At 43.8% G+C, this 18670-nt stretch overlaps 2 protein-coding genes across 3 annotated transcripts in view; one reads left to right on the forward strand and one right to left on the reverse strand.

Moving 5' to 3' along the window:
- The window catches only part of tsc1b (TSC complex subunit 1b), a 44208-nt gene extending 39163 nt beyond the window's left edge, over nucleotides 1–5045 (reverse strand). The window contains 2 exon segments of the mRNA XM_042302302.1: nucleotides 4689–4732; nucleotides 4838–5045. The gene's annotated coding sequence lies outside the window, so the exon portion shown is untranslated.
- A 6918-nt stretch (nucleotides 5046–11963) lies between these two features.
- LOC112219358 (zinc finger protein Gfi-1b) lies at nucleotides 11964–18456 on the forward strand. 2 transcript variants are annotated; one of them, XM_024380535.2, is made up of 7 exons: nucleotides 11964–12244; nucleotides 12871–12977; nucleotides 13605–13773; nucleotides 13961–14190; nucleotides 14452–14589; nucleotides 15471–15636; nucleotides 17642–18456. In XM_024380535.2, the coding sequence occupies exons 2-7, from the start codon at nucleotides 12924–12926 to the stop codon at nucleotides 17818–17820; spliced, it is 936 nt and encodes a 311-aa protein (XP_024236303.1). In that variant the 5' UTR covers nucleotides 11964–12244; nucleotides 12871–12923; the 3' UTR covers nucleotides 17821–18456. The 2 variants fall into 2 exon arrangements, with proteins under 2 accessions (XP_024236303.1, XP_024236302.1); XM_024380534.2 differs by having other exon boundaries at nucleotides 11973–12244; nucleotides 13582–13773.
- The last annotated feature ends 214 nt before the right edge of the window (nucleotides 18457–18670 follow it).

Below are 18670 nucleotides of genomic sequence, written 5' to 3' on the forward strand. Positions count from 1 at the left end.
AGACCGCATGTTTCCGTTGCAGGCCGTGTCAGTGGCACTGTATTGTCCTCAAAGCGGGCAAAAAGTTATTTAGTCTGCCTGGGAGCAAGACATCCTGGTCCGTGACTGGGCTGGGTTTCTTCCTGTAGTCCGTGATTGACTGTAGACCCTGCCACATACCTCGTGTCTGAGCCGTTGAATTGAGATTCTACTTTGTCTCTGTACTGGCGCTTAGCTTGTTTGATAGCCTTGCGGAGGGAATAGCTGCACTGTTTGTATTCAGTCATGTTACCAGACACCTTGCCCTGATTAAAAGCAGTGGTTCGTGCCTTCAGTTTCACACGAATGCTGCCATCAATCCACGGTTTCTGGTTAGGGAATGTTTTAATCGTTGCTATGGGAACGACATCTTCAACGCACGTTCTAATGAACTCGCACACCGTATCAGCGTATTCGTCAATGTTGTTGTCTGACGCAATACGAAACATCTCCCAGTCCACGTGATGGAAGCAGTCTTGGAGTGTGGAGTCAGCTTGGTCGGACCAGCGTTGGACAGACCTCAGCGTGGGAGCTTCTTGTTTTAGTTTCTGTCTGTAGGCAGGGATCAACAAAATGGGATGGGATTACTTCCGGCGCCGTCAGAGATGGAGATGGCCGCCTCGCACACAACATGCAAAGTGTTTCATGAGCTTAAATAAATAAAATGTTCCATATGCATAAAAAGCTTATTTCTTCAAAATGTTGTGTACAAATTTGTTTACTTCCCTGTTCGTGAGCATTTATCATTTGCCAAGATAATCCATCCACCTGACAGGTGTGGCATATCAAGGAGCTGATTAAACAGCATCATCATTACACACATGCACCTTGTGCTGGGGACAATAAAAGGCTACTATAAAATGTTCAGTTTTTGTCACACAACACAATGCCCCAGATGTCTCAAGTTTTGACAGAGTGTGCAATTGGCATGTAGACTGTAGGAAGGTCCACCAGAGCTGTTGCCAGATAAGTGAATGTTCATTTCTCTACTATAAGCCACACCGTTTCAGTGAATTTGGCAGTACTTCCAACCGGCCTCACAACCACAGACCAAGTGTATGGCATCGTGTAGGCGAATGGTTTGCTGATGTCAACATTGTGAACAGAGTGCCCCATGCTGCCATTTGGGTTATGGTATGAGCAGGAATAAGCTAGAAAACCCAATTACATTTCTTTCTATGGCAATTTGAATCCACAGAGATAACGTGACAAGATCCCGAGGCCCATTGTTGTGCCATTTATCCGCTACCATCACCTCATATTACCCATTGCCAATTCAGTCTTCCCAGCCTGGTGCAGGTCTACAATATTGTTTCTGGTGTTCTTTGACAGCTCTTTGGCCTATGCCATAGTGAAGTTTGGAGTGTGACTGTTTGAGGTTGTGGACAGGTCCTTTTATACTGATAACAAGTTCAAACAGGTGCCATTAATACAGGTAACGAGTGGAGGACAGAGGAGCCTCTTAAAGAAGACGTTACAGGTCTGTGAGAACCAGAAATCTTGCTTGTTTGTAGGTGACCAAATACTTATTTTCCACCATAATTTGCAAATGAATTCATAAAAAATCCTACAATGTGATTTTCTGGATTTTTTTTTTCATTTTGTCTGTTATAGTTGAAGTGTACCTATGATGAAAATTACAGGCCTCTCTCATCTTTTTAAGTGGGAGAACTTGCACAATTGGTGGCTGGCTAAATACTTTTTTGCCCCACTGTATATCATGAGATCTAAATGCAATCATAGTTATGTGGAATCTTAAATCACTGAATCGGGTCTAACCAAACTACTGCCTGGGAGGCATGTGCTTCCGTATGTGATGCGTGTTGCTACCCAAACCAAAACTAAAAAGTTTGAATAAAATAATTTACAATTTGCCTAAATTTGAGTGTATATAAATAAACATATCACATCATCATCGCACAATTCACTGGTGACACTAAATCTGTTTAGAAGAGGTTCAGAGATCAGAACAGCTCTATAAGAGCTCCACAGTGGACATGTCATAATACCCATAAAACCTAGCGGTCAAACACGGAAATGGTTCCAATCATCTTTCCACCATTCATTTTTCACATAGTGAATTTTACGACACTTCAAATTAAGTATGTGTTTGGTGTAGGCTTACCTTGGTGTGATGTCATGATAACAGTGTTATTCTCTCTCAGACAAGGTGAGTTTTATTAATATATTAGCCCCAATTTACACTAAAAAATGTTAAATGCTAATTAGCAACAGAGAAGACCTCTGCAAGACCACACATTTCTGCAGGATGCTCCTGCATGTCATCTCTAGCCAGCACTGTCAGCTACCGTTCACCAGTGCGATCAGAGAGCTGTGCCGAATACATAATGAATCCATGTGCTGTGTTGAAATGAAGTGAATAAAGTGTTGAACATCTTCCATCTCCTTTCTCTGTCTTAGATAGTCACTAACTACACAATAGCTAGCTAGTTAGCAGAGTAACAGATCAAAAAATAATTTGGGATTACTTAGCCTAGGTAATTGTTTGTAAAGTATGTCGACTTTGGTGTCTATTTCAGACCTTCCGGAATTTTTTTAAAGGAGGAGCATAAGAGCTTTAAAAAGGGGAGAAGACCACTATAAGTCTTGGATTCTGGATAAGTACAGCTATAGTTTAGTGGCAATTTACCAGTTTGATCAGGGCCATCGTGAGGGATAACGTTTTTCTGTGTCGGTGAGTGTAGCTATTAAGTTAAGTTTGAGCATCTTAGCAATACAAAGCGTTCTATACAGCTGTCAACATTCTACAAGAGATCAATTATATAATCAATAACCAGATTACCCCGAATACCAGACTTGAGTGATAACAGTTCTAGAATGTTGTCATTGATGAGAATGAATCTAAAAATCTAATGACATTCAGAATTGACTTTGTTTAGACATCTAGTCTGTATTGTAGTTTCATGACCAGAGAGAAATCTTCAAAAGCACAGTATTTATTTATTTGGACTGGTAAATCCATTCACACAGCTTTGATTTATAGGATCCTTCCCACTATATGATATGTCAAGTGATAAAATCCCAAGTTATCAATTAAGTTTATTGAAAAACTGCACGTGTCCTCTATAGCAGTAATGTCAGTCATCAATATAGCATTTCTTTCAACAATGCATTTCAAGGTGTTCAGAGTCATGAATTGAAAGATGTGTCACTTAACATCCTTCCTCTTGGCAGGTCTTTTTAGGTAACCAGGGGATTCTCTCTACCACATGGAAATGCCTCCGTGGAGCTCATAAGTGTAGCCATGCAGCCTATTTTGGCAGTTCACAATTTCGGCCATACGGATGTGGAATGTGAGTGGAGGAAGCCAGCCGTGCCCAACCAGGTGCAGTCAGTGGAGTACCTGTACCCAGCCGAAGACTTCAACCCTCTGTCCTGAGAGCCAACAGAGGAGGATCTTCAGTGGCTAAAGCACCTTCTCTGTGGCAGGTTCAGTGGAATGGCAAGTCTCCTTGAACCTGAGCCAGAACAACCGATACAGACAGGGATGACAGGGAGGGTATCGGACATTGTTAAAAAACAAGGGCATCTGGGGCATACAGGCATCCTGGCTGGCATGGCGCTGTCAGTGGAGCAGCAGGAGGCGATAGGGTAGGCACAAGTTGGACAGCGTACCAAACCCAACTGGCACACCATGAGGAGAGGGAGGTTGACAGCACCAATTATGGAGGAGTGGTTAGGGGCAAGCGCGTTACTCGTTCACTGCTTAAAAGGTTCCTCAGATCACAGTCGTTGGATGGGGTGTTGTCTGTAAAGTGGGGCACAGATAACGAAGAGGAGGGCATCAAGGTATTCAAAATGGCTACAGGGAAGTATGTGCAGGAGTCAGGGCTTTGGGTCATAGGGTCTGGGATCCTGGGTGCCTCACCGGAGCAGCACCACAGCAGTGGTGAAGGTAAAGTGTCCCTACGGTGCAAGGAATCTTACAATTTTTTTGTCTTACTTTTTGTATGTTTCACAATAAAAATATTTTGCATCTTCAAAGTGGCTGGCATGTTGTGTAAATCAAATGATACAAACCCCCAAAAAATCTATTTTAATTCCAGGTTGTAAGGCAACAAAATAGGAAAAATGCCAAGGGAGGGGGGTGAATATTTTCGCAAGTAACTGTACATGAATGAACGCTTCTCCCCCTCTATCACGGATGCCATGGTTGCCCTTAGTTTGAAGATGGTATCCGGAGACAGGCGTTTTATACAACACCCTTCTGTGTTCTCTTTTTGACTACCTCCTTAGCTATCATACTCTGCTTCCACCGGGCATTCCACTGATTTCAAAACTCGATCCTCAAGAAAGTGGTGATGTTTTTTTTATTTTTATCCGCGTTAGAAAGGATTACCTACACATGCTGAGCAGCTTATTATAGACAGAAGCGTGTGACATGCCAATCATGGCTAGCGGGAAGATTCCTGTCTTTTTCCGTGGCTAAACTAACTAGGCTCATAATTTAACAATATCATTCGTATTTACAGATGGCATACACGTTTGTTATTAAGGCACATGAAAGTTCACATGTTCCAGAATGCATTCCTGCCAAAAAAAACCACGCTGACACAAAATAAATGTTTCCGTTAAAATGCCTCTCCTGTAAAGTGGTGACGTGTGATATAAGTCTAGCTTCCTGAAACGAGTCACAAATTATTTCTTACCCCGTGTCTTACTTGCTGAAGGCCCCAGTCATCCCTGCATGTACCTGACATTGTTAAAAACAAGTGAACAAGTGATGGGTCTTTTTCAATGCCATATCTACATCTTTACCTGCACAGAAAATGCATTGTTTATCATAACACAAACCCACCTTGGACAATGTGACAAGTGGTCCCTCAACACCCAATCCTCATGCCTCATTGTTTGTTCTTGTTTCCCAATCAATGTTCTGGTTCTTCCTCTTCTGCCATGGTGGATGAGCTACTGTACTCTTTCTGGTAAGTACAAGGCCATTTCTCTTAACCACCGGAAAATGGCAGCTGCAGACCCCAGTGCTGTCACTGGCTTTCCGCTCCACCCATCAGAAAGACAAAACAAAAAGTTACTTTTACTAGCTAGCAAAGTTGATTACTAAAATGGTAACATCTATATTAAATCCAAATAAAATGTTATTGGTCACATACACATATTTAACAGATGTTATTGCAGGTGTAGCGAAATGCTTGTGTTCCTAGCTCCAACAGTGCAGTAGTATCTAACAATTCACAACAATACACACAAATCTATCAGGTATGAAGGTAAGACCCAGATGCAGACAACGTCGAATTAACAATGGTTTAATAATCCAACAGGAGCAGGCAATAGACAGATCAAGGCAGACAGGGGTGAGTAAACCAGATATGGGGCAACGGTACTGGAGCGCAGGCAGGCTCAGGTTCAGGGTAGGCACAGGTTAATAATCCAGAGGTGGGGCAAAGGTATAGGTCGGCAGGCAGGCTCATGTTCAGGGGCAGGCAGAGTTGTCAGGCATTCAGGCTCAGAGTCAGGACAGGCAAGGGTCAAAACCAGAAGGGCGAGAAAAAGAAAGGGAAAAGCAGGAGCTGAGACATAAAAACGCTGGTTGACTTGACAAACAAGATGAACTGGCAACAAACAGAGAACACAGGCATAAATACATAGGAGATAATGTGGAAGATGGGCGTCACTTGGAGTGGGGTGGAGACAATCCAAGACAGCTGAAACAGATCAGGGTGTGAAATTACCCCCCTCCCCAGGTACGCCTGGCGTTCTACCTGGGCGCATACCTGGTTGACCAGGGTGCTGGCGGTGGAATTCGGTGATGAGGGCTGGGTCCAGGATGTCTCTAGCGGGGACCCAGCACCTCTCTTCCGGGCCATAACCCTCCCAGTCAACCAGGTACTGGAAAGCCCTGCTCTAGAAGAAAAAGAAACTCACACCTATTAAGACGAGGTGCTGGCTAGCGGAGTAGAAACTTGAAAATAAGAGAGAGCCGCACACTCCAGGAGCTGATGCAAAAATGTAATACCAACGTTTCGACAGCCAACTGGAAAGCCCTGCCCCATGGTCGAACACTCAGGAGGCATCTCACCGTGTATGCCGGATGGCCATCGATGACACAGGGAGGAGGGATGGGCCTGGAAACAGAAGACAAAAGGGCTGTGAGACACAAGCTTAATCCTAGACACATAGAAAGTAGGATGAATACGGAGGGTACGGGGTAACAAAAGACGAACAGCAGTGGGGCTAATAAGTCCAGAGATGGGGAATGGGCCTATGAAACGGGAGGAACATTTCCGGGACTCCACCTGGAGGGGCAGGTCCCAGGTGGAGAGCCGTACCCTCTGCCCGAGCCGATAGCGTGGCTCAGGGGTCTGGTGGGGAACCGCTTGTCGCCAATACCTGGAAGTGGTCTTCAACAGACCGGGCTCTCTTCCACTTACGACAACAGCGGGGATGAACATCTGGGCAGAGGGATTGCTGACCTGCTCCTCTTGCTCGGGGAAGAGCGGAGGCTGAAATCCTAAGGAACACTCGGAGGGCGAGAGACCCGTGGCAGAGCAAGGAAGGGTGTTGGCGGAGACTAGGCAGCGAAGAGTCGTCTCTAAGTCCTGGTTGGCTTTCTCCGACTGGCCGCTGGCCTGGAGGTGGAATCTGGAGCACAGGCTAGCCAATGACCCAATGAGCGTGCAGCACGCCTTCCAGAACTGGGATGAGAACTGTGGACCCCAGTCGGAGACCATGTCCGCCGGGAGTCTGTGGATCCGCAGGACCTGCAGCACCATGAGCTGGGCCATCTCCTTGGCCGAGGTTAGTTTGGGGAGAGGAATGAAGTGGGTGGCTTTGGAAAACCAGTCGACCACAGTCAGGATGTCAGTGTTACCCTTAAATGGGGGAGACCCATGACGAAATCCAGGGATATATGGGACCAGGGAGGAATGGCCCACTCCAGGACCGCGGTGCCAACAGCGTCAGGTACAAACATCTGGTTATCTCGGACCCCCCAGGGTTTGGCTGGGACCGCTGTGCCTCCCGGACACGTTTCCCTATACCCCAGCTGAGTGCCGTCGCCAGGCACGAGGTGGGAAGGATGGTCTCAGGCTCCGGGGTGGTAACCGTGGGGTTATAGCGGCAAGACAGGGCATCCGGCTTGACGTTCTTGGACCCCGGTCGGAATGAGACGGAAAAGTTGAACTGGGTAAACAGCAGGGCCCATCTCGCTTGCCTGGAGTTGAGGCACTTGGTGGAGCGGAGATACTCTAGGTTTTTGTGATTGGTCCACACAATGAACGGATGTTCCGCCCCTCCTAGCCAGTCCCTCCATTCCTGGGCAGAACAGAACAGCCCCCACTCCGACATCCGAAGCATCGGCCTCCACCACAAACTGATGGGAAGGGTCAGGATTTTTTTATTTAACCAGGTAGGCAAGTTGAGAACCAGTTCTCATTTACAATTGCGAACTGGCCAAGATAAAGCAAAGCAGTTCGACACATACAACAACACAGAATTACACATGGAGTAAAACAAACATACAGTCAATAATACAGTAGAAAAATAAGTCTATATACAATGTGAGCAAGTGAGGTGAGATAAGTGGGGTAAAGGCAAAAAAAAGGCCATGCTGGCGAAGTAAATACAATATAGCAAGTAAAACACAGGATGAACCAGGATAGGAGCAGTGGTGTACTAAAACAAACCAGGTGTTTGAGGTGAGTGCAGACAGGGAGGCCAGGGTGCTGTAACCCCGGATAAAGCAGCGATAAATATTTTTTATATCCAAATACCTCCGTTAGTTTGATGCATTATGCCTAGGAATCCACTGGAAATAGTGGTCATGACAAGGCAGACAAAAATTCCAAATTATCACGTTTTAGTTTTGTTGCCAATCCCTGGCTCATCTCTGTCGGCACGTTTTTCTGGGCCGTATCTTGTGGAAAAGAAACTCGGTGACACCAATTATGTGATAAAGACCCCCGATCATAGGCGTTCTTTCCGTGTGTGTCATGTTAACATGCTGAAAGCATATGTGCGTGATACTCCAGACAGCTGCTCAGGTAAGCTGGCCCAGCCCGCCATCTCCAGTGTGGCTGCGGTGGTGCTGAAGCCTGGATGGGACCTAGAGGAGGATGATAAGTAGGACAGGTTGGAGTTACGCCATACGTTACAGCAGTGTGAACGCTTATGTAATTCGGCGATGCTGAAAAAGTTAACCTCTCAAATGGATCATTTGGATAACGATCAAACTAATGATCTTATCCTATTGATAAATAGTTCTCAATGTGTTTCAGGACGTTCCAAGTCGCAAGGCCATCTTGGAACATGACGTGGATGTGGGGAACGCTGCTCCTATACGCCAGCATCCGTAGCGGGTTAACACTAAGAAAAGGGAGGTAATGAAAAGTGAGGTAGCTTATTTAGTATAGAATTACATGGCAAAACCCAGTAACAGCTCCTGGAGTTCCTCGTGTATTCTCGTTCCTAAGCCTGACGGTACGTCCCGCTTATGTACGGACTATCGTCGTGTAAATGCAGTTACAAAGTCTGATTATTTTCCTCTACCTCGCTTAGATGACTGCACTGATAGAATTGACTCTGCTGCTTACGTTGGTAAGTTAGATTTGCTAAAAGGTTATTGGCAGGTGTCTGACCTCTCGAGCTTCTGACATCTCGGCTTTCGTTACGCCTGATAACTTCTTACAATACACTGTGATGCCCTTTGGAATGTGTAATGCACCTGCTACTTTTCAGCGCCGAGTTAACATTGTGTTCTTGAATGTGCCAAATTGTACTGCTTACCTTGACAATGTGATAATTCATTCGTCTACTTGGTCTGATCATCTCGCCACTTTGAAAAGTGTGGCCAAGTGTGAGTTTGGGAAGGCTACAGTGACTTACTTAGGGAAACAAGTGGGACGAGGTCAAGTGCACCCAGTAACTGGCAAATGGAAGCAATTGTTGCTTTTCCAGCTCCCACGACTCGCCGCCAGTTGCACAGATTCCTTTTGCACAGATTCATGGGGACGGTAGGGTACTATCGTACTTTCGGTAAGAACTTCTTGACGGTAGTAGTTCCCCTTACGTCTCTGCTTAGTCCCAAGGTACCATTTAAGTGGTCCCAGGACTGTAACTGTGCTTTTGAGTCCGCTAAAAAGCTACTTTGTAGTGCCCCAGTGCTTGCCGCCCCCAACTTTGACAAACCTTTTAAATTGGAGGTAGACGCTAGCATAGTGGGGGTGGGTGCGGTTCTCTTGCAGGAAGATGAAGAGGGAGTGGATCGGCCCGTCAGTTTCTTCTCCTGTAAGTTCAACTCGTGTCAGTCAAGGTACTCCACCATTGAACAAGAGATGCTGGCTTTATTGCTAGCCTTACAGTTCTTTGACGTATATGTGGGCTCAAGTGCCTTGCCTATACTGGTCTTCACAGACCATAATCCTTTGGTGTTTTTGAAGCAAATGCACAATCAGAACCGCCGCCTTATGCGGTGGGCTCTGATTGTACAAGGATACAATGTACAGATAAAGTAAGTTAAGGGCTCAGCGAATGTGGTTGCCGACGCTCTATCACGGGTTTAGTAACTGGGGATGTGTTATGTTATTGCAAACTGTATGTTTGCATGTATTGTGGTGGGTGTGTTACGTTCCCAGTTTCTGTGTTGTGGTTTTGTTTGTATGTATGTGTTTCAGGATGGCTTCCTGAAATTCCTCCAAGCAGCTGATTGGTTGGCCCCAATGCTAATTGGAGCTGACCCCGCCCTATCGTCAAAGTATACAGCTGTCTGTAATTACAGACTCCTTCAGAAGCTAGAAAAGCCAGTGTTCCTTTGTTAGGAGAGAGCGGATAGAGCTGGGGGGTTATATCCTGTGGTGGGTGTTTCTCAGATACAGAGGGGATTTGGTATGTCCTATGTTGGTTGTTGCTGAGATAGAGCTGATTAGTATGTCCTGTGTGTCAATAGGATGCATTTTGTTGGGGATAATTGACATTGTTTGTATTATTCTGTTTCATTTGTTCCCAGGGGGGATGGGTAAGGCACCTAGGGAGTGCTTAGTCAAGAAGCCTGCGGGCATACATAACCCGTAGTATTGAGTCTGTTTATGCACACTAGGTAAGACCTGGGCGGACTACCCCCTGTATTTTGGTTGGCGCACCAGGTGGTGCTAAAAGTTAGGTAAGTAGTGGGTAGGCAGGTAAGGTAGGAGAGGGTAGGTTAGATAAGTAGTGGGTAGGCAGGTAAGGTAGGAGAGGGTAGGTTAGATAAGTAGTGGGTAGGCAGGTAAGGTAGGAGAGGGTAGGTTAGATAAGTAGTGGGTAGGCAGGTAAGGTAGGAGAGGGTAGGTTAGATAAGTAGTGGGTAGGCAGGTAAGGTAGGAGAGGGTAGGTTAGATAAGTAGTGGGTAGGCAGGTAAGGTAGGAGAGGGGGCTTTGACATTTACTTTCTTTGCTTTGGTTCCATCCAGCCCCTTTTCCCCAAATTTACCGGGTGAAGGAATAAACGGTAAATCCTCTGCCTTTTGTCATCCTTACTCGCACCTACAATCCCATACCTCTTTCGCTCCATGGGGAGTTGAGTTGTAGCAGGGTGTTGCGTTCCCTGTAACAAATAGCATGAGATGAGCTATACAACTGTACATTTGTCACTTTGCCCCACGGCAAAGGTGTGGGCACCCACATATCTGCAGGCCCACCCACCAATGAATTTCGCACTACGCCCCTGCTCCCAACATAATTGGAATAGGAAGTATAAACTCTAACATATCCTATTAGCTAGAAAGGTAACTCCAACAATATTTTCTATTAAGCTGGTTAAACAAAGGTTAGCCATGTGTTGGCAAAAATATGTCCAAGTTAAGAAAGCAGATACTCCAATGAGTGTAATTGGCTGCAATGAGTTTAATTTGCTCAATATTAGGAGTTGAGAAATAAAGCTGACATCATTAGAGAGAAGATATTCTCATGTTATACAACATGTATCTAATTCACAATGCGTTTATTCTGTTGTTGCTAGTGATATTCAGAAAAACATTGAAAATATTTTTTACTTTTATACAATATATTTAAAATAATATTAATATTTTAGGGGACCCCTTGCAGTATCTCCGCAGGCCCCAGGTTGAATACCCCTGCTCTCCAGTAGTCGAGACGCCCGTATGAGAATAATATATTGACGTAAAACAGCCACATGATGTCGCAAGTATGCCTCTGCACTTCATGACATCGTGAGTTCATGCACTGAAAATGAATTCTTGTCTTGGCAAGATATAATTAGTGTAGCTTACAAAAGTGACGTTAATTGCTTTATACATACTGTTATTGTAACACTATATATATTTATATATCTATACTTCATTGTATTATATATATTTTTCAAAATAGTATTTTCGTTAAGAGTATCCCTGCCCTCAAGAGAAATAGCCTTCTTTATGACAGTTTGGATAGAGTAGACCAACTGACAAAAGTTATGACAGTTTGGATAGAAACAAATCTATGTCGGTAGGCTAACTGATGAACAGCTATACACAAAATACAGTACAGTGCAAACAAGACTGTGTAAACATGAATAATCGCAGGAGACTGGTTTGGTGTGTGTATCTATGGAGGTGCTGGGGCCCAGTTTTGCTTATTTAAATCTTAGCCACCCAAGATGTATTGGCAATTTCATTTACACAACAGTGAGAATGAAACTACTACTGTAAATCCTGTAAATCAAATATTGCAAATTGTAGGCTAAGGAGTGAAACATTTGGATTTTGTTTATTTTTGTTTCTCTAATCCATGTTAAAGTTAGTAAAATATTCTGTCACTAATTGGTCAAATTACATTTTTTCATTCCAATTTGAAAACCATTAGCCCTATATGTGGCCAAACAAAATACAATCATGAGGAAGACATGATGTTCTAACATTATTTCAATTTATTTGTGAACTGTTTGAAACTTGAAATCGTTTGTAACAGTTCGAGGGACTGTGTCCAGGGCCAATGTTTTTCTACGCAAATTTCCACCTGCGAGTTGGCTCTCTCATTGGTTGAAACCACAGTCAGATTCCTGCACAACATTATCTGATTGAAAATCAGGGAGGGGAGCAAAAGGAAGAGAGCAGCAAGTGTGATGTCTTACAGTGGTTTGGATTCGGACTTTTGCGAAAGGATTTTAGGAAATATTTATTCTTCGACAGATTGGATGATGTTTTAAGACTGGGGAAATAATTAACCTAGCCTATTTAATAAGAGCACTATCCTCCCTACTTCTTATAAACAAACGGTAAGTAGGCTACAGCAGGTGCATAATATTATAACGAATATTCCCTGTAGACTATTCTTAGAAATATTGATAATTCGAAGAATGAAAATGGATTCATGTAGGCTATAATGGAATTAATGCATTTTACAATTAGCGTATCCAAGTCAGTGATGCTTTAAACGTAATTAGCCTATCATATGCTTTTGGAACGAAACTTTTTTAAGTTCTGTATTTTACAGCATTATATTTCAAGATACATACATAGTTAAAACGAAAACTGAAAAAGACCTACTGATAGATCATTGGACTTCACAGCATATTATGGAAATTAATGACTGGACAAGTGTGAAAGTATTTGGCTATTTTATGTTTCAAATATTTACATTTAAAACATGTGTTATAACATACAGTTAAACAACCTACCTTAACTGAATTAACACATATGACACAATGTGTCTAAGAATTATGTAATGGTAATTACATGTGTTTCCCTCGCTCAGAAACGCTCCATCAAATATGTTATACCAGCCAAATTAAAAATCTTGAAAGTTCACAGACTAATAAACTGTATATTATAAAATGTTAGGCCTAGCCTAAAACATTTTAAGTTGTCTATAAGCATTTATCGTAATATTTTTTTTCAACAGCGTTGTCATGCCACGATCCTTTTTGGTGAAAAACAAGAGGTGCGCATCTTACAATGTGCACCGCTCTCATGAAGACGAAGTCGAACCGAGGGAACCTGAATTTACAAGTAAGAATGTCAAGATTATCATGGCGACACATCAAGACTTTCACAATTGTATAACGAAACGTGTATAATGATTTGCCAGTTATTTCATCAATTGTAGTTTATAATTAATCAATTGACACAGTGACAATGCCATGTTTAGATTTCCTGGTTATTTTTTCACTCCCCTGACCATCATAGACTATTATTTTTTTATTATCTGATTAAATGAAAGCTATTGCTAAAAATAAATAATAATGTATAAATATTTGAGTTGAGAAAAGTGAATCCATAATGATGCGTTGCAGCATACAGTGGGACTTTTATAATGTTACGTTAAACATCATAGAAAATTCATTACATTTGAGGACAGATGCAACACCTAGTGGACTAGAAAAAGTATCTCAAAAGCAATATGCTTGGACTGTTTTTGATGCTTGGATTTGTCAGTGCATTCCTGGAGTTATTGAAATTAAGTGGTTAGGGTGGGTTTATACAAAAGAGACATTATTCTGAAGGATTCTAAGCCTTCAATCTACACTGTACATGTATGTACTCATTTACAGACAAAATATTTGGACTTTATGTTGACACTCAATTAATCCTATTTGCAATTGTGACTTGACAGGTGTGATCTCTTCTGAACCACAGAGTCCAGAGTCTCCAGTCAGGCCTCAGTCAGTGGGTCAGCCCTCCCTTCCTGAACCAGACCCCTATTGTTATATCAAACATGAGCAGGAGCCTGAACGCCCAGTCCCCTCTTACCTTAAGCCAACAGGACAGCCGGTTGCCCCTGCTCCACGACCATACTACTTATCAGGTGGGAGACCCTCCAACTGGGCTGGGATGTTGTGAAGGGATGACATGATGTCCCCCCCCAAAAAGTGTTGGGAATAGAATAGAAAAGAGTAGGACCATATTGGTCCTAAATGGGACAACATATTATTTAGAAGGTTTTTCAGAGGAAGTGTTCATTGACTCAATCATCTTACTCCGTTTAACCTCAGAGGCTCACATGGCAGAGTTCCCTCCCTTCTACAAACCCTCCTATGCCTGGGACTCTTTACCTGCGTCCTATGACCTCCGTCAGATGGGCCCCCCCCCCTACCTCCTGCAGCACGCCAGCAGCCTGTACGGGGCTCAAGTCAGCCACAGCCCTGAGCCACAGCAACCTCTAGACTGCAGCACACACTACTCCCTCACCTCTGACACTTATCACTGCATCACCTGTGACAAGGTACATATGCAGGAGTGGAGTCACAGCTTTCTCTTTACGCTGTGAGACTGACAATAGCTAATGGGCCTATACAAAATTAAACTGCCACAACACACAGCACACAGAGATTTCGCAAAGCCACCAGAGGGAAAGTTGTGTATGTGGTCACATATCCCTATTCAAAACATCACATGTAGTCTTTCAAATGCATCAGTCTTTAAATTGACATCAACATTGTGACTAGCAGTTTGATAACTCCCCTGTCCTCCTCTGCCACGGCAGGTGTTCTCAACCCCTCATGGTCTTGAGGTTCATGTCAGACGCTCCCACAGCGGGACCAGACCATTTGGCTGCAACATCTGCAGGAAAACCTTTGGCCACGGCGTCAGTCTGGAGCAACACATGAATGTCCACTCACAGGTACCCACAATGCACTGTTGGAGATGGTTAAGGAAACAAGAAGGACAAACAGATATGTTGAATCTGGCACAGTGCCCAAATTGCCTAAGTTCTTTGTGTACTTCCATGGAAAAATAGCCCAAGGTACTTTCATGAGAATTATAATATTTGAAATGTGATAAAATCACTCTTGTTGCACAGCAGGAAATGCAAACCTGCAGTGTATTCAAGGTTTAAAAAGGCATCTAGCCTCCCGAGTGGCGCAGCAGTCTAAGGCACTGCATCGACGTGCTTGAGGCGTCACTACAGACCAAGGTTCGATCCAAGGCTGTATTGCAGCGGACCGCAACCGCGAGACATATGAGGCGGCGCACAATTAGCCCAGCATCTTCTGGGTTAGGGGAGGGTTTGGCCGGCTGGGATGTCCTTGTCCAATCGAGCTCTAGCGACTCCTGTGGCGGGCCGGGCGCATGAGCGCTAACACGGTCGCCCATTGTACGGTGTTTCCTGCTACACACTGGTGCCGCTGGGTTCCGGGTTAAGCGAGCAGTGCGGCTTGGCAGGGTCATGTTTTGAAGCACGCATGGCTCTCGACCTTCGCCTCTCCCGAGTCCGTATGGGAGTTGCAGCGATGGGACAAGACTGTAACTGCCAATTGGATATCATGAAATTGGGGAGGAAAATGGGTTTAAAAAAGAAAGGTATCTAAAGTCTGTAATTTCCACTTAAAAATGTCAAACTTGATTTGCAATAATGAAAATGTATCAACCCCTACAACAAATATCCATTACAAATGATCCACATAATAATTCAAATTTCCTGTTGCTGCAGGATTATTTTCCTGCTGTAACAAACTGGCTCAAATTAAGATCCTACATCTGTACCTGTTTCTTTAAACAAAGGAAAGAAGTTTTGAATGCAAGATGTGTGGGAAGACATTCAAGCGCTCCTCCACCCTCTCCACCCATCTACTCATCCACTCAGACACCAGGCCCTACCCCTGTCAGTACTGTGGAAAGAGATTCCACCAGAAGTCAGACATGAAGAAACACACCTACATCCACACAGGTGAGGAGAGAAGAGCATCCACATAGCACCAAAGTTAGGGATCCAATTACTTATGAGTGTATTGTAATTTCTCAGAAAAATAAAAGACAACTTTAGCAATTGGCTCACTCTATAGTTCTCTGCTTTCTAGGTGCTGTAACATGAATTGTTTCCAAGAGTAATAACTACTGATAAATCAAAAAAAGAAACTTAAACAAATGTCCATCTGATTTGCATATCTGGTTATCCTACTTTGCCGAGGCCTCTGTGAAAGGAACTCTGTGCAGGCAGAATATGTCTCAAATGAATGTTCGACAAATCTGAACAATGGCACGATTCTTTCCTCCCAGTCATTGATACTGACTTCAGCTCTACAGCACAAACACTCAGCAAAAAAAGAAACGTCCTCTCACTGTCAACTGCATTTGTTTTCAGCAAACTTAACATGTGTAAATATTTGTATGAACATAACAAGATTCAACAACTGAGACATAAACTGAACAAGTTCCACAGACATGTGACTAACAGAAATCGAATAATGTGTCCCTGAACAAAGGGGGGGGTCAAAATCAAAAGTAACAGTCAGTATCTGGTGTGGCCAACAGCTGCATTAAGTACTGCAGTGCAATTCCTCCTCCTTACCCACTCTTCCACCAAGGCACCTGCAAGTTCCCGGACATTTCTGGGGGGAATGGCCATAGCCCTCACCATCTGATCCAACAGGTCCCAGACGTGCTCAATGGGATTGAGATCCAGGCTCTTCGCTTGCCATGGCAGAACACTGACATTCCTGCCTTGCAAGAAATCACACACAGAACGAGCAGTATGGCTGGTGGTATTGTCATGCTGGAGGGTCATGTCAAGATGAGCCTGCAAGAAGGGTAACACATGAGGGAAGAGGATGTCTTCCCTGTAACGCACAGCGTTGAGATTGCCTGCAATGACAACAAGCTCAGTCCGATGATGCTGTGACATACCGCCCCAGACCATGACGGACCCTCCACCTCCAAATCGATCCCGCTCCAGAGTACAGGCCTCGGTGTAACGCTCATTCCTTCGACGATAAATGTGAATCCGACCATCACCCCTGGTGAGACAAAACCCTGACTCGTCAGTGAAGGGCACTTTTTGCCAGTCCTGTCTGGTCCAGCAACAGTAGGTTTGTGCACATAGGTGACGTTGTTGCCGGTGATGTCTGGTGAGGACCTGCCTTACAACAGGCCTACAAGCCCTCAGTCCAGCCTCTCTCAGCCTATTGCGGACAGTCTGAGCACTGATGGAGGGAGGGATTTGCGTTCCTGGTGTAACTCGGGCAGTTGTTGTTGCCATCCTGTACCTGTCCCACAGGTGTGATGTTCGGATGTACCGATCCCGTGCATGTGTTGTTACACGTGGTCTGCTGCCACTGCGAGGACAATCAGCTGTCCGTCCTGTCTCCCTGTAGCGCTGTCGTAGGCGTCTCACAGTACGGATATTGCAATTTATTGCCCTGGCCACATCTGCAGTCCTCTTGGCTCCTTGCAGCATGCCTACGACACGTTCACGCAGATGAGCAGAAACCCTGGGCATCTTTCTTTTGGTGTTTTTCAGAGTCAGTAGAAAGGCCTCTTTTAGTAGTGTCCTAAGTTTTCATAACTGTGACCGTAACTGCATACCATCTGTAGGAAGTTAGTGTCTTAACGACCGTTCCACAGGTGCATATTCATTAATTGTTTATGGTTCATTGAATAAGCATGGGAAACAGTGTTTAAACCCTTTAAAATGAAGATCTGTGAAGTTATTTGGATTTTTACAAATTATCTTTGAAAGGGTCCTAAAAAAGGGACATTTTTTTGCTGAGTTTATATACTGTACCTCATGCGTTATCATGTGATCATGTGTTCTCATGTGATCTGTTTTAATACTAGATGGGGAATGCAAAATATCGCTCACATGTAGGGGCATCAATACAAAATGGAACTGTGATATTTGATTATGATTGATTTGATGCCACAGTTTAAACATGTTTTTGTATGTAACTATTTAGGTGAGAAGCCCCACAAATGCCAGGTGTGTGGCAAGGCGTTCAGCCAGAGCTCTAACCTCATCACACACAGTCGTAAACACACAGGCTTCAAGCCCTTCGGCTGTGAGATCTGTGCCAAGGGCTTCCAACGCAAGGTGGACCTCCGCAGACACCATGAGAGCCAACATGGCCTGAAGTGAAGCGGTTGAAAACAATGGATGGAGAAGAGGAGGAGCAAAACGTGCCTTATGCCCTTAGCAAAGCAATATAGCAAAGAAAGAAAAAGAAAGACCAAACTTGATGTCCCTTCGTGGTGGGCATCATGATACAAAAATGGCCCCTACGGACACAAGAATTGTATAGTACTGAATATTATCCTTCTTGTGAAAATGCATTTTTAAGTAAATCAGAGCTGGCAGCTAACCAGTAGAAATAAGACAACGCAAATTATGAAGGTACTTAAGTATTTGCTATCACTTAAGGAGAAACAGTAGCCTGACTGACACGACCCATGTGACTACACAATGAGGAAAAGGACTTTGAAAGCTGGTGTCAGCCAGACTAGAGGAACAGTCCTTTGGAATAAAATGGAATTCAACTGATATGCATCCTTTGGGTGCATTATGAGGTTGTAGACTTATCACAGAGGCCTTTGAAGTCAATTGTGAAGAGATAGGTCTCGTGATTTTGTTGCAGAATGTATTTAAGAAAAAGCATTATGTGTTCACAAACAGTATGTGTGCCATTCATATTTATATATTAATCTTATGTCAAATAAAATGAAGCAATGGTATGAATGAACAAATGCTCTCCAAATAAACTGTGAGATGTTATTATAAACCTTGTCATCATTATGAGCTGTGGAGAAAAGAAAAATATGGGCGGAGCGTGAGTTAACAATCACACATTCAATCTCATGTGACAAATAGACAAACATTCTGAAGAAGAAAAAAACTGGCAAACGGTAAAAAACACGCATTGTGTTAGCTTAGTAAGATGAGATGGCTCATGGTACAGATGTAGGATCTTAATTTGATCACTCTTTTGTTG

Source organism: Oncorhynchus tshawytscha, linkage group LG20 (genome assembly GCF_018296145.1).
Source record: "Oncorhynchus tshawytscha isolate Ot180627B linkage group LG20, Otsh_v2.0, whole genome shotgun sequence".
NCBI classification, from domain to species: domain Eukaryota; kingdom Metazoa; phylum Chordata; class Actinopteri; order Salmoniformes; family Salmonidae; genus Oncorhynchus; species Oncorhynchus tshawytscha.